This window comes from Bufo gargarizans, chromosome 3 (assembly GCF_014858855.1).
Source record: "Bufo gargarizans isolate SCDJY-AF-19 chromosome 3, ASM1485885v1, whole genome shotgun sequence".
In the NCBI taxonomy this organism is placed as follows: domain Eukaryota; kingdom Metazoa; phylum Chordata; class Amphibia; order Anura; family Bufonidae; genus Bufo; species Bufo gargarizans.
This window is the reverse complement of record NC_058082.1, coordinates 608,973,554-608,987,710: the sequence shown is the minus strand read 5'-3', so window position 1 is coordinate 608,987,710 and position 14,157 is coordinate 608,973,554. Positions and strand designations below refer to the sequence as shown.

The following is a 14,157-nucleotide window of genomic DNA, read 5'->3' as shown; positions in this document are numbered from 1 at the left end:
ATTAGGCCCCCACCAAGAGCAGGGACCCCAGAAGCAACTAACATCCCCCAGTATTATTTATCAGTCAGTAGTATTATTTTGGGAAACATTGTGATATTATGTGGGACCTATAGGTCAGTATTATGTTCTTTATGTTATTATTTGGAATCTGTATATTATTTTGGCACTATATGATACCATTATGTGGTCTTCATTTGGCAGTATTATCTTGGTACTGTATGGCAGTATGGAGGTATAATGTGAATTGTATATGGAAGTATTATCTTGGCATTATATGGCGGTATGAAGCTATGATGTGCTAGTAAAACTATCCCTGCTTACGGCAGCTTTTTAGACTTTTATATTGATTGATGAGTTATTTTAAAAAAAATCCTTTTCTTATATGTTGCTTCTGTCTAAGGTGAGAACTACTAAAAGATGCAAAGTCAAACAAAATAATCTAAAAATTTTCAATTTCATTTCAGCTTGCCGACCAGGATTTTACAAAGCTGCCACTGGGAACCTCAAATGCAGCAAATGTCCTCCACACAGCTCAACTCAGGAAGAAGGCGCCACCCAATGTGTGTGCGAGAAGAATTATTACCGGGCGGATAAGGACCCTCCGTCTATGGCTTGTACAAGTATGTGTGCTCACTGACTGTACAAAATGCCGCACATCTGTGTTATGTCAGTACATTATAGGACAAGCAATACAAGTTTAGACATTTGTACACAGCCTAACATGAAATGGAAACCAAATAACCTTGGTCACGTAGGTTGAGATAACCAAACATGAAGAACCTAGAATAAAAAAAAATGTCTACTTCCTATCAGAAATAGCGCCACAAGTGACTGCAGGTTGTTTGTGGTATTGCAGCCTAGCCCTGTTCACTTCAAGTGGGCTGCAGTATCAGAAAGAAACCAGTGACAGGTATGCTCATCTTATGGAAGGAAGCGCAGCCATGTTTTTTCAAATTCCGGACAACTCCATTACATGTGTATAAATTTGCTGCATATGTAAGGTCAAACTGCAAATGACTATTTAGTCTTCATTTCGGTTCACACGTAGGTTTTAAATGCGTTTTTGTGCACTTTTATGTATTTAGTTTAGCATTTTTTGCATCAGTTTTTTTTTTCTTTTGCTGTAAAAATGTTAGTTCTAAATATTACATAAATTCAATGTGAAATATGAAATGCCAGACACACAAGCTTTTTTTTTTTTTTTTTTTTTTTTTCTGCTATCGTTTTTGTTTATTAGGTGGCATTTTTGGTTTATGAAAGTGAATGGGAGCTGAGCTGCAGTAACCCGTTACGACCATTACATTTTAAATGGAGCTGTGCTTCCGGCTTTGTTCAGAGGGCTAGTTCCAGTTCCATAGGCTGCAGGGAACAGTTGATGGTGAAGGTGCTGGGAGTTGGACCCCCACCAGTCGGATATTGTTGACCTATCCTGAGAATAAGTCATCAATATATATGGAGCCCGGAAAACCACTTTAATTTAAACTCTACATTCATTCGAGTCTGTATAAATACTGTATTTTCTTAAAGGATTAGTCCATATGTACAGACATTTGACAAAAATTACATTCTCTTTTTAAAATGAGCACCCAGGTGCTGACTTTCCATTCAGTGGATAGAGGGGGATGCATTGTTTGCATATGTTTGCATATGTCTTATACATTATGGTGGTCATTAATTAAACAGAAATACACTTAAATTAGGCGTATTTCTGGTGCATATTGTGGTGCAAAGGTCCTTTGTGCTGCAATCTGTAAATTTTCCCCGTTTATGCCAAGTCTAAAATTGTGGGCGTAGTGTGGGCGGGGAAGGGGACGGGCCGGCAGGTCCATCTCATTTACCATTTTCTACTCCTGGTTTAGACGTAGAAAAAGGTCTTAATGTAAGACAGCTCGGAAGCAGTCTTACATTTAGAAGTGGCGCTGGATGTGCCGAAGTTATGGAGAGGCCTTCACCTCTTCATAACTCTGGCAGATCCACCACTAGCGCAGGGCCTTATTAAGACCGGTGTCTAAAGCGCTGTTCTTAATAAATGTGCCCCTCTATTTCCATATCTGTATGCATTATACATCCATAGAAGAAGACGTATAAATAAGTTTGGCCCCCCATGCAATTATCCGCTCAGAGATCAGGTCTTGGGGAATGCATTAAATGGGTTTTCCAGGTTTACCATGGCCTACTATCAAGATAGGTTATGAATATCTGGTCCATCTCCCGGCACTCCTGCTGATCAGCCTTTTGAAAAGGCCGCAGCACTTGAGCAAACTCTGCACCCTCTTCAATGTATACCAGGCACCGCAACATACATTGTATAATGGGCCGTGCTTGGTATTGCAGCTCAATCACATTTTCTCAAATATGATTGAACCGCTGAAAAGCTATGTGATTGATGTATATGATGCCACAGGGCGCCGCCTCTTCAAACAACTTATCAGTGGGGGTTCCACGAGTTTGTCCCCACGGATTACATATTAATGAGCTACACTGAGGATAGGCCATCAATATTTAAATGCCAGAAAACCCCTTTAAACCTAAGAGTACTGTCCATTACAGATGGACAGAATGTCTAGTTCTTGGATAGTTCTGTACAAAAATGTATCACACATTTCTGCTCTTTTATTTTCGTAGGACCGCCCTCTGCACCCAGAAACCTTATATCTAATATCAATGAAACATCGGTTATATTGGACTGGAGCTGGCCGCTGGACACTGGTGGACGAAAAGATCTCACATTCAATGTGGTCTGCAAGAAATGTGGTGGAAACTCCAAGTTTTGTGAAGCTTGCAAAGGAAATTTGAGGTTTATCCCCCGGCAGATTGGTTTAACCAACACCACTGTGACCATCATGGATTTACTTGCTCACACCAATTATACTTTTGAAATTGAATCTGTGAATGGGGTATCTGACCAGAGCATACCAGCGAGACACATTGTTGCGGTCAGCATCACAACCAACCAGGCAGGTTAGTGTTTCCTCATCAGTTTATGTACGGTAACATGAGATACAGACGTGGACAAAATTGTTGGTACCCTTTGGTCAATGAAAGAAAAAGTCACAATGGTCACAGAAATAACTTTAATCTGACAAAAGTAATAATAAATTAAAATTCTATAAATGTTAACCAATGAAAGTCAGACATTGTTTTTCAACCATGCTTCAACAGAATTATGTAAAAAAATAAACTCATGAAACAGGCATGGACAAAAATGATGGTACCCCTAACTTAATATTTTGTTGCGCAACCTTTTGAGGCAATCACTGCAATCAAACGCTTCCTGTAACTGTCAATGAGACATCTGCACCTCTCAGCAGGTATTTTGGCCCACTCCTCATGAGCAAACTGCTCCAGTTGTGTCCGGTTTGAAGGGTGCCTTTTCCAGACTGCATGTTTCAGCTCCTTCCAAAGATGCTCAATAGGATTGAGGTCAGGGCTCATAGAAGGCCACTTTAGAATAGTCCAATTTTTTCCTCTTAGCCATTCTTGGGTGTTTTTAGCGGTGTGTTTTGGGTCATTGTCCTGTTGCAAGACCCATGACCTGCGACTGAGACCAAGCTTTCTGACACTGGCTAGTACATTTCTCTCTAGAATTCCTTGATAGTCTTGAGATTTCATTGTACCCTGCACAGATTCAAGACACCCTGTGCCAGACGCAGCAAAGCAGCCCCAGAACATAACAGAGCCTCCTCCATGTTTCACAGTAGGGACAGTGTTCTTTTCTTGATATGCTTCATTTTTTCGTCTGTGAACATACAGCTGATGTGCCTTGGCAAAAACTTCGATTTTTGTCTCATCTGTCCACAGGACATTCTCCCAGAAGCTTTGTGGCTTGTCAACATGTAGTTTGGCATATTCCAGTCTTGCTTTTTTATGATTCGTTTTCAACAATGGTGTCCTCCTTGGTCGTCTCCCATGTAGTCCACTTTGGCTCAAACAACGACGGATGGTGCGATCTGACACTGATGTTCCTTGAGCATGAAGTTCACCTTGAATCTCTTTAGAAGTCTTTCTAGGCTCTTTTGTTACCATTCGGATTATCCGTCTCTTAGATTTGTCATCAATTTTCCTCCTGCGGCCACGTCCAGGGAGGTTGGCTACAGTCCCATGGATCTTAAACTTATGAATAATATGTGCAACTGTACTCACAGGAACATCTAGTTGCTTGGAGATGGTCTTATAGCCTTTACCTTTAACATGCTTGTCTATAATTTTCTTTCTGATCTCTTGAGACAGCTCTTTCCTTTGCTTCCTCTGGTCCATGTCGAGTGTGGTACACACCATATCACCAAACAACACAGTGATTACCTGGAGCCATATATATAGGCCCAATGGCTGATTACAAGGTTGTAGACACCTGTGATGCTAATTAGTGGACACACCTTGAATTAACATGTCCCTTTGGTCACATTATGTTCTGTGTTTTCTAGGGGTACCATCATTTTTGTCCATGCCTGTTTCATGAGTTTATTTTTTTACATAATTCTGTTGAAGCATGGTTGAAAAACAATGTCTGACTTTCATTGGTTAACATTTATAGAATTTTAATTTATTATTACTTTTGTCAGATTAAAGTTATTTCTGTGACCATTGTGACTTTTTCTTTCATTGACCAAAGGGTACCAACAATTTTGTCCACGTCTGTATATACTACTCACATGCTATGGAAGGCTAGGACTCATTAGTGGTGGAAGCAGAGAGACATACCCAGGAGTGGATTTGTAGCTTGTCCTGGAATCTAGTAGGGGACAGTTCCTGGTGAAATGTTTCTCCAGTCTGTCTTGTTACCAACAGTTCATAAACATATAGCACCGAGGCAGAGAACATTTTGTATGTGCTTTCAGGTATCAAAATCATAGTGGGGAGATCATAATTCCTACAATACCTTACTTGGAACCTAAATGAATATAGAATAACTGTGTCTGGGAAAAGAAGGATCAGGCTGTTGGCTTTCAGCATGCCTGATCCTTTTGTTTTCAGGGTAGAGAAACCATCGCCAGATGTGTCATGCAGTGCCTTCTCCACTCTTCTTTTTAATAACACATGCACCCTCGGCCAAAGTCAATGTGCATGTATATGGTGAATTCAGAAGGGACAGCTGTCCACCAAACAGGTATAGAAGATGTATGTCCAACTTAAACCACGAGTCCCAAAAGCTAGCTGATATCACCTATAGGGGTCACCATGACTTGTCTTCTAGCTTTTGTCTTCAGTTTGTCCATCAGTTCTGTCTAACAGCTTTCCCAGAAATTGGTCAAGCTAACAATTTTTGATGGCCACCATAAGTGTGTGACCACATGGCGAGGTTGTGAACTGTTCAAGTCAAGGCCAGCTGCGATCAAGAACCACGTGGCCAATTAGGCTGCAGCTGCCTGATATTTAACTAATGAAGTGCGCACTGTATAGGCGGTATGAATCCTTAATGGCCTTGCGGCACCTTCAATACAGCATGGCCATTAAGTGTTCAGACCGCCTATACAGTGCGGTCTTCTTTAGTTAAATATCAGGCAGCTGTGGCCTAATTGGCCATGCGGTTCCTGACCTCAGCTGGCCGTGACCTAAACGGATCACGACTGGGCCCTGTGGTCTTATTCCCAAAGTCTGACCGGCGGGGCCCCACAGTTGGGACCGAAAGGATCAAATGTACTTGGAACCTGTGTCCTTAGAACCTGACCATATAGGAGACGACCACACAGAATTTCTGTAGTAAGATCTGGAACAAATCTGCTTCAAAATTTGTGCGTGGTGCTTGTAAATTTGACATGAATTTCGCTGTAGATATGCTGTGGCGCCATAGTAGAGATACGCAGCATAAATTGACTTTTTGCAAATTTAAAATAGGCAAGGCAGGTCAATTTCCGCAGCAGATTTTTTTACACACTGTGTGAATGAGGTTTGTTTAAGGGTACTTTCACACTAGCGTTAAAGTTTTCCGGTATTGAGTTCCGTCACAGGGGCTTAATACCGGGAAAAAAACGCTTCAGTTTTATCCTAATGCATTCTGAATGGAGAGCATTCTGTTCAGTATGCATCAGGATGTCTTCAGTTCAGTCCCTCTTACGGTATTTGGCCGGAGAAAATACCATTACATGCTGCGGTATTTTCTCCGGCCAAATTCCGGAACACTTGTCGGAATGCCGGCATTAATTTCCATTGAATTGTAATAATGCCGGATCCGGTTTCACGGTCTGCACATGCGCAGACCTTTAAAAATGTGAAAATAATAGATACCGGAGCCGTTTTTCTTGATTAAACCGGAGAGACAAATCGGGTTTTTCAATGCATTTTTCAGACAGATCCGCATCCCGATCCGGAAACAAATGCTATCAGTTTGCATACGGATTTCTAGATCCGGCAAGCAACGCAAGTGTGAAAGTACCCTAAGTCTCCTCCTCATTGCTGCCACCCTACAGTGCTGTCCATGTGTGACCACCGGCAATGGAATCGGGGGAGAGAAAGCTAAACACTATCAGATTGTAACCAGTGGAAATTAGGTAAAAAGTTGTGCCGGAGAGAGAATACTCCTTTAACAGAGAAGAGTGATATTGACTGATTTCTGTATTTTTGGAGGAAGTCAACTTTAACGTCACTCGTTGAGAGCCATTCAGGGTAGACACTTAGGTTTTCCGGTAGACGGGACCTGACGAGTAAAGGCAACGTTTGGTTACTGTAATGGATTCACCACTAAACCTACAGGACGCTGATTTATTATGAAGATTTAGAGCTTCCTAATGTCTTGTTTTCCCGGCTACCACAAAACATTTAATGAATCCACAATTACTACCATTTGTTAAATCAGCTCCCAGCGAGTAGTTTCGAATCAATCACTGGGTAATGCTACAGTGGAGGGAAATATTTAAGGCTGCGCAGGTCAATGTTAAGAGTGCTCCCCCCATTTAAAATGCACATTTAGGAAGCAGCACAAGGAAATTAGAGCAAGATATTAGTTACAATTTAGGAAACCTGACTCGACTGCGTACATCCTGAATAAGGCTATTTATACGCTGCCTACTTCACAGGAAATTGACTGATACATTTCCAGGAGACAAGAGACCCTTAATATCCCTCGTAACATTAACTGTCTTTAAATTCCGTATTTAGTGAAGTTTAATAGCCGCGAATCAGTCACAGCAATTTATATAATAGGATGGTGGTTTATTAAAGGGATACTTAACACCAATGAGAGGGGGCATCATATGACGGTATTATTTTATACTCACTATATTACAGTTTTTATCCCTTTTATGCTTTCATTCTGTTAGGACACAAATGGTTGCTGTTCATTGGGATGATGCTGAATCTTTAAAGGGGTCGTGTCATTAAATTTTATTTTAATATATACCAGTTACGGTACTTTTGTAATGTAATTCTGTTGCAGAAATGCTTCAGTTGCTTTTGCTTCATTATAATGGTGACTGCGTTTTTTAATCGATCTAGTAATATGCACGTCCACCTACTATCATGGTCGCAAATGCTCAGTTCCATCCTTCAACTGCCACTAGCCATATAGGTTGTTAAAGCTATGACAGTTACAGGGAGAAAGCTGCAGCAGAAAGGGCACACTCCCTGTGAAATGACACATCCCTGAGCTGTGATAGGGAGAGGGCTGCAGCAGTAAGGACACAACCCCGTGCTGTAATAGAGAGAAAGTTGCGGTAGAAAGGATACGTCCCCTGAGAAAGGAAACAACCTCTGAGCTGCCATCCCAAAGAGAATCTAGCAGAGCCGTTGGAATGATGAATGGAAAGATCTCGGGATCCATGGGAGGTACAAGTTTCTTAGAAGGAGATCCTCACATACTATATGATGTCTGAGTTTCATTTTCTTACCTCAATTATGACGTAACCCCTTTAATGTTGTAGAGAACTTTATACCATCTGGTGTTGTTAGGCTGGATTTACACATGTAGTTTTTGGGGAAGTTTTTGATGCAGTTTCAACTGTGTAGAGAAATGCCCTACTGACAATGGGTAGGGTTGAGCGACTCGAACTTGATCCGAATTTCAGGGAAAATTTGATTCGCCTCTAAGCTGGATCTCCTCGTGCTTCGCACTAGGAAATACATTTTCCCTAAAAGGGCGGTAAAAAAAAAAAAATATCATACTCACCTCATCCAATTGAGAGCGAAGAGCCGGCCGCCACCATCTTCATTGAAGATCCTGCACGAAATCCTGTTGACGTCATCGTGCTGGCCGACGTGATGACGTTATTACGGGCCGCATGAGATTTTGCGCTAGATCTTCAGTCAAGATGGTGGCAGCCTGCCCTTCATGATCAAATGGATGAGGTAAGTATGATTTTATAAATTCTTTTTAGATTTTACACTGGATTATTGCTGTCAGATGCCGCGATCAGCAATGAACGCGGCATCTATGGGTACAGTGACAGGGAACGGCGCAATTGCCCTATCATTGCACATTTCCTTACAAAGAAATGCGCTTTGTGACAAAGTAATTCGTCACAAAGCAAATTATTTTTTACTTTTCGGTGAAGCAGCTGAATTGAATTTTTCAATACTTCGCTCCTCACCAACAATGGGCATGGCAGCACCCAGTAGGCAATATATTCATACATTTTCAGGAGGAAAGTCAATGGGGGACGGATCCGTTTTCTATTGTGTCAGAGAAAATGCTCCGCATCCTAGGACGGAATGAGAACGGAACGGAATGCATTTTGGAGCATTCCGTTCTGTTTAGTTACGTTTTGTCCCCATTGACAATAAATGGGGACAAAATGGAAGTTTTTTTTTTCCGGTATTGGGACCCTATGACGGATCTCAATACCGGAAAATATTAACGATAGTGTGAAAGTAGCCTAAAACGACTGAGCTATCAGAAAAAGGGTTGTCTGGGTAAAACCTGATATAAGAGCTCCAAGGGCATGTAATTATATAACATTAATATGTTTATGGCAAAACACGCGATGAGTGTCGATGACGAGAGCATAAAATAATACAACAGTTATAAGAAACACACTAAATCTAGCCCTGCTTTATGGGTGTATTTCCCGCATAAGCCCTCAGCTTTCTATCCCTGCCAAAATAGCACTTTACTTAATCTAGGAAATTATCAAAATATATGTATTTATGAATGCTGTATGTAATGAAATCTCGGGGAATTTAGCAGTTGACTTATTAAACTAAATAAGTTGAGGTACCTCTGATTTCTGGATATTAATGCGGCATGCTGGTCCTGCCTGTGAAGAGAACCGTCTTACCACCTTGTAAAATAATCTGTTCAGCAATTTATTAGTTATATCTTCTGGGAAAGCCGGGCGATATCCAATATGGCAGCCATTACAGATCCATGAGCTCTGAAGGTCGAATCTACCAAAGTAATAGACAATCCTGTCATTCAGGACTATAGACAGACAGTGTTTTATCTAATCTATCTATCTATCTATCTATCTAATATCTATCTATCTATCTATCTATCTACCTCATATCTATCTATCTATCTATCTATCTATCATCTATCTATCTATCTATCTATCTAATATCTATCTATCTATCTATCTATCATCTATCTATCTATCTAATATCTATCTATCTATCTATCTATCTATCTATCTATCATCTATCTATCTATCTATCTATCTATCTATCATCTATCTATTATCTATCTATCGTCTAGCTATTATCTATCTATCTATTATCTATCTCTAATCTATCTATCTAGAAAGATGAGGCAGCACTCCAATGTAGGTAAAAGAGTGATGGAGCCACTTTATTACCCCAAAACACAACGTTTCTACCGAGCTCAGTGGTGCCTTTCTCAAGCAGGTCTTTCACCCTTTTACCTACATTGGAGCGCTGCTTTATCTCTAAAGTTGAATCTCTGGACTATTAGTCAGCGGTCTTGAAAGGATTGCACCCAGTTTCTTCACTATCCGTCGGTCAGTCCATACATCTATCTATCTCATATCTATCTATTCTTTCTTTCCTTTTCTTTCTTTTTCTTGCTTTCAAACATTATAATTATTTTTATGAATCTGTCCATAAAATGAGATAATTTTTCATTTTTAATAAAAGAAGGAAATGAAAATCAGACCATAATGATCCTGCTAAATGGTCTTGGGAAAATGTGACTTCCCGTTCTTAGTCACAGCATTGATTTAATAAAATTTCCAGAATTTAAAACATGGGCTGTAGATCCTGTAAAAACTTTGGATCAGCCATAAACTGTGGCAGACTGGTATACCTATACCCACCAGAGGAAATGGTAGTACGGTGCGGTTATACACAGCAAGTGCAGGCTCTTGTGTTGGCTCTGTTCACACTGGGCTCATGACTTCTATTGACAATGGACTATGTCATCTGTGATGGGTTCTAGCATTTTATAGTGACAGGAATAGTGCCGCAAACTGAGCTGTTGTTGCTGTAAAGCACGATAGAAGTCCTGACCGCATGTGGGAACAAAACCTCAGCATCCTAACGTTTGCTATGTTGTACACGCAGAGCTTGTCCTCTCTTTGTATGACTTCACCCAGGGACAGGTATATATTTCTACTGCACCTTTCGTGTTTTTCGCTGCACAGCGATGCCACAGCTATCTGGTCTATAGGACCGGATGCACAGCCCCATTCAGGTGACAGAAGCCAACTGCAGCTCCCTGCACAGGAAAGTGACTGTGAGGCCTACAGTACTACGCAGGAAAGGGGGTCCAGGTCTACTCCAGTACTGTGGCCTCTTTACTTTAAGGATTGGTAGGGCTTACAGAGGTTGGACCTGACTACCACAAAGTGATGCCGTATCCTAGCTATACAGTATATTCCATAACTATAGGATAAGAATACCTCTTAAATACCATCCCACAAAGCAACATTTACAATGCAAGTGCCCTTATAATACTGCCATACACTGGCCTCACAGTGCTGCCACAATGTCACTGTTACTATAATAGCACTGTATAATATGATAAATAATAATAATAATATTCATTTCAGTTCTGTATATAATTCTTTTTAAAGGTAACCTGTCATCGGAATTTAGCCCTCAAAACGCCACAAACCTTTTATCCATTATGATACCAGGTTTACAGTGAAGATCTATCTTCTGGACGTTTTCTGCATAATGAAGAAAACAAATTTGAGTCATAGGGGCGGAGTTGCCCTTCTGAGGAGTCATGCTGACTGGTTCCTCTCTTGGTATGATTGACATCCTGCAGAGTAGGTACATTGTCACACGCCGCCTACAATGTCATTCGGTGCATGCACAGTTTGCAGTTGAAGGCAAGGAGTTTTAGGAGGCTTGTGATGACTACAGAGAGACCGCACCCCCTGGACTCCTTCCTGGCATGGGGATGCATCAATGAACGTTCTTCTACCTCATTATGCAGAAACGGGAAGTAGAACGAAGATCATTATTGTAAGGCCTTGTTCACACGTCTGTGATTGTCAACCAATACCAGTTGCAGGTCAGAGGTCCAGAATAGGTGCAGATATTTCCATTACACCATATCCCTATGTAGGCTTTACTCCTGGATTTGGTGAACAACCACTGATGGAAATCACCGACCAAACACTGACTCTGTGGACTACGCTTAATGGATAACACTTTGGTGATGGTTTGGTGGGCCACGTCCTGATGACAGGTTCCCTTGAAATAAAAGGTTTATGTGCTGTGTTCATGGAGGAAGGTTTGAGCTCTGATCTAATGCACAGAAGGGAGCTTCAGACTCCTCCTAACCTTTGGACCAGTTCTTCTTCCTCATTCCACCTGATAATTTGACTCTGTAACCCCATGTCCTCCCTTTCTCAACAAGTGAAATATTAGTGTAATGAATTTTTGAGAGCATCTAGAGGAAAGGTGGAAAATAACGTGTAGCTATTATATGGATTCAGATACCTCTCCACATGGCCTGGAGAGCGGCAGAACAATTAACCTGTCTGATATTATGGGGAACCATTTACAAAATGCTTAAGTTACTCATCGCAGTCATGTTTCTGAGCTCAGGGGAGCAATCGTACAAGTATGTAGTCGCCACAGATGCGGTGTTCTTTCCTTAGTCATTAAATATGTCAGAATTAAATAACTTCTGCCAAATAATTTAGTGCTTAGAAGCATCTACTTATAAAGATAATGTTAAATGTATTTTATGGCCATTTTCTTGGTTTATGGCCTGGCCGTAGAACACATACGAGCCACAATATGTGTCTTTAAAAAAGCGTATAATATCTCAGGCTCAGATGTTCCGTGCTTGATATATTTATTTTCCTCCCACTGGTCCTAATAAAAAGGTTCAGCAGATAGTAGGCTTATTAAACGTCCACCGATGACATGATATAGCGTATGGATGGCTTAGGGATTGTTTTCACAGCTGCAGCCCATTATACATGAGACAGACCCTCGTACCTGGATAAGTTGAGTTTTTGACTCTTAAACAATTGCAATTATCAAAGATTTCACGAGTTAACACAATAGTTCAATAGCCAAGAAGAAGTGAAGAAAAAAAAAATCGCTCAAGTCCCAGATGTAAATCAGACTCCTGAATGAATTGGAGATAAGTCCGTTTTCTCCTGATACTTTTAGAACATCGAGGTGATAATACTTGAGCTTGAGTTTTTCCAGATCATAAGAAGATGACGTGATTGAGGCTTCCTAAGAATACTCTTGGAAGCATAATTGGCAACATTTAAAGGGTTTTTCTAGCTCTGTTCTGCTCCCATGTCAGATGCCTCCTCACTTTGATAGAAGTTGTTTATTCTGAGCAGGTTCTGGGAGCAGGCTGGTTACTGGTTTACTCTTGTAAGGGATTATAAGTCATACTATGTATATATCAAAGTCACCATTGAAATAGCAGACAACAATTTGGATGGAAAAATAAATTGTCCATGGCCAGTGGCATACATAGAGAGAAGTAAGGGCCCCATAGAAAGGATAATACCAGGCGCCCACACAGGACAGAAGGGTTTCTGCCTAAACCCTTTCAATGACCCTTGGGCCATTTTTTCCCCACTGTCTCATTTGCTAAAAGGTGTTCCTTTAGACTAGAGGGTAGAGTTTTGACCAAGTTTTCACCCCCAGTAAAAGAGGAGATGATCCCAACTGGGCCCCCTCTTGCCCTGGGCCCCATAGCAGTCGCATAGTCTGCCGCTATGGCTAGTTACACCACGGTCCATGGCCTTTATTGGTTAACCTTTACCATAAAGTCAACCAGCCAATGACTTCACATGCTGAAGTGTAGACATAGGGACCTTGTTATAAATTCATATGTCCCGTTTCTTACCATATAACAGTTACATCACTGTTCTCACTTTATGGTACTTTAACCTGAAACAGCTTCCATTACAAGTTCATCGTACCACCATTAACATAGACAGCCCTGCACGAATCTCTCTTTCATTTCTTTCTTCTGTTTCATAAACCTGACTGTAAAAATGTGTTAGGACTTATTAAAATCTTCCATACTGTTCTGTTCTGGAGAACTTTTGCACGTTTGTCAAGACGCCTTGGAGTGAATAAATGTGCATTGTAGTTTCAAGCAGGTCCCGCTAAGCAAGAGTCAGAGCAACGCGATCTTCAGATGACCCCCGCTGTCAAACATTCCTGACTGACTGCAAATGATACTACTCAGATTTCCTCCTGTTGCCTTTAATATGAATTACCCATATGCATCATTACACCAGAGTCATCGACTCCTATTATAAAGGAAATTCAACAGAACACTTTGTGCAGTAAAAAATGATAGTGTTTTCATAATTTTATACTTCTCTATGGCCATTTGAAGCTCGCAACTGCTGATATTATAGAAATCCCAGCTGTTCCCCAAATGTAGAGAGTAATGAACTTTGTTTGTACGAGTGATCGTGAACAGCTGTTCCCCTCAATTGCTGCTCTCTCTTCAGACTCAGGTCTTCCATTATGTTGCAGCCTAACAGGGTTAGTATTTACCTGTAGCATAACCGGCATCACTGCAGGGGTTGTCCTAAGGTCTAGTATATACCTGTAGCATAACCGGCATCACTGCAGGGGTTGTCCTAAGGTCTAGTATATACCTGTAGCATAACCGGCATCACTGCAGGGGTTGTCCTAAGGTCTAGTATATACCTGTAGCATAACCGGCATCACTGCAGTAGTTGTCCCAAGGTCTAGTACATACCTGTAGTATAACCGGCATCATGACAGGGGGTGTCCTAAGGTCTAGTATATACCTGTAGTATAACC

General features: G+C 41.0%; 1 protein-coding gene across 2 annotated transcripts in view; it reads left to right on the top strand.

The window, feature by feature from the left end:
- Window positions 1-14,157, top strand: part of EPHA3 (EPH receptor A3) — a 352,384-nt gene that overhangs the window by 213,042 nt on the left and 125,185 nt on the right. For both annotated transcript variants that reach the window (XM_044284515.1, XM_044284513.1), the window contains exons 4-5: window positions 465-620; window positions 2,626-2,961. In XM_044284515.1, the coding sequence (XP_044140450.1) occupies window positions 465-620; window positions 2,626-2,961 (492 nt within the window). The remainder of the gene's footprint in view (window positions 1-464; window positions 621-2,625; window positions 2,962-14,157) is intronic.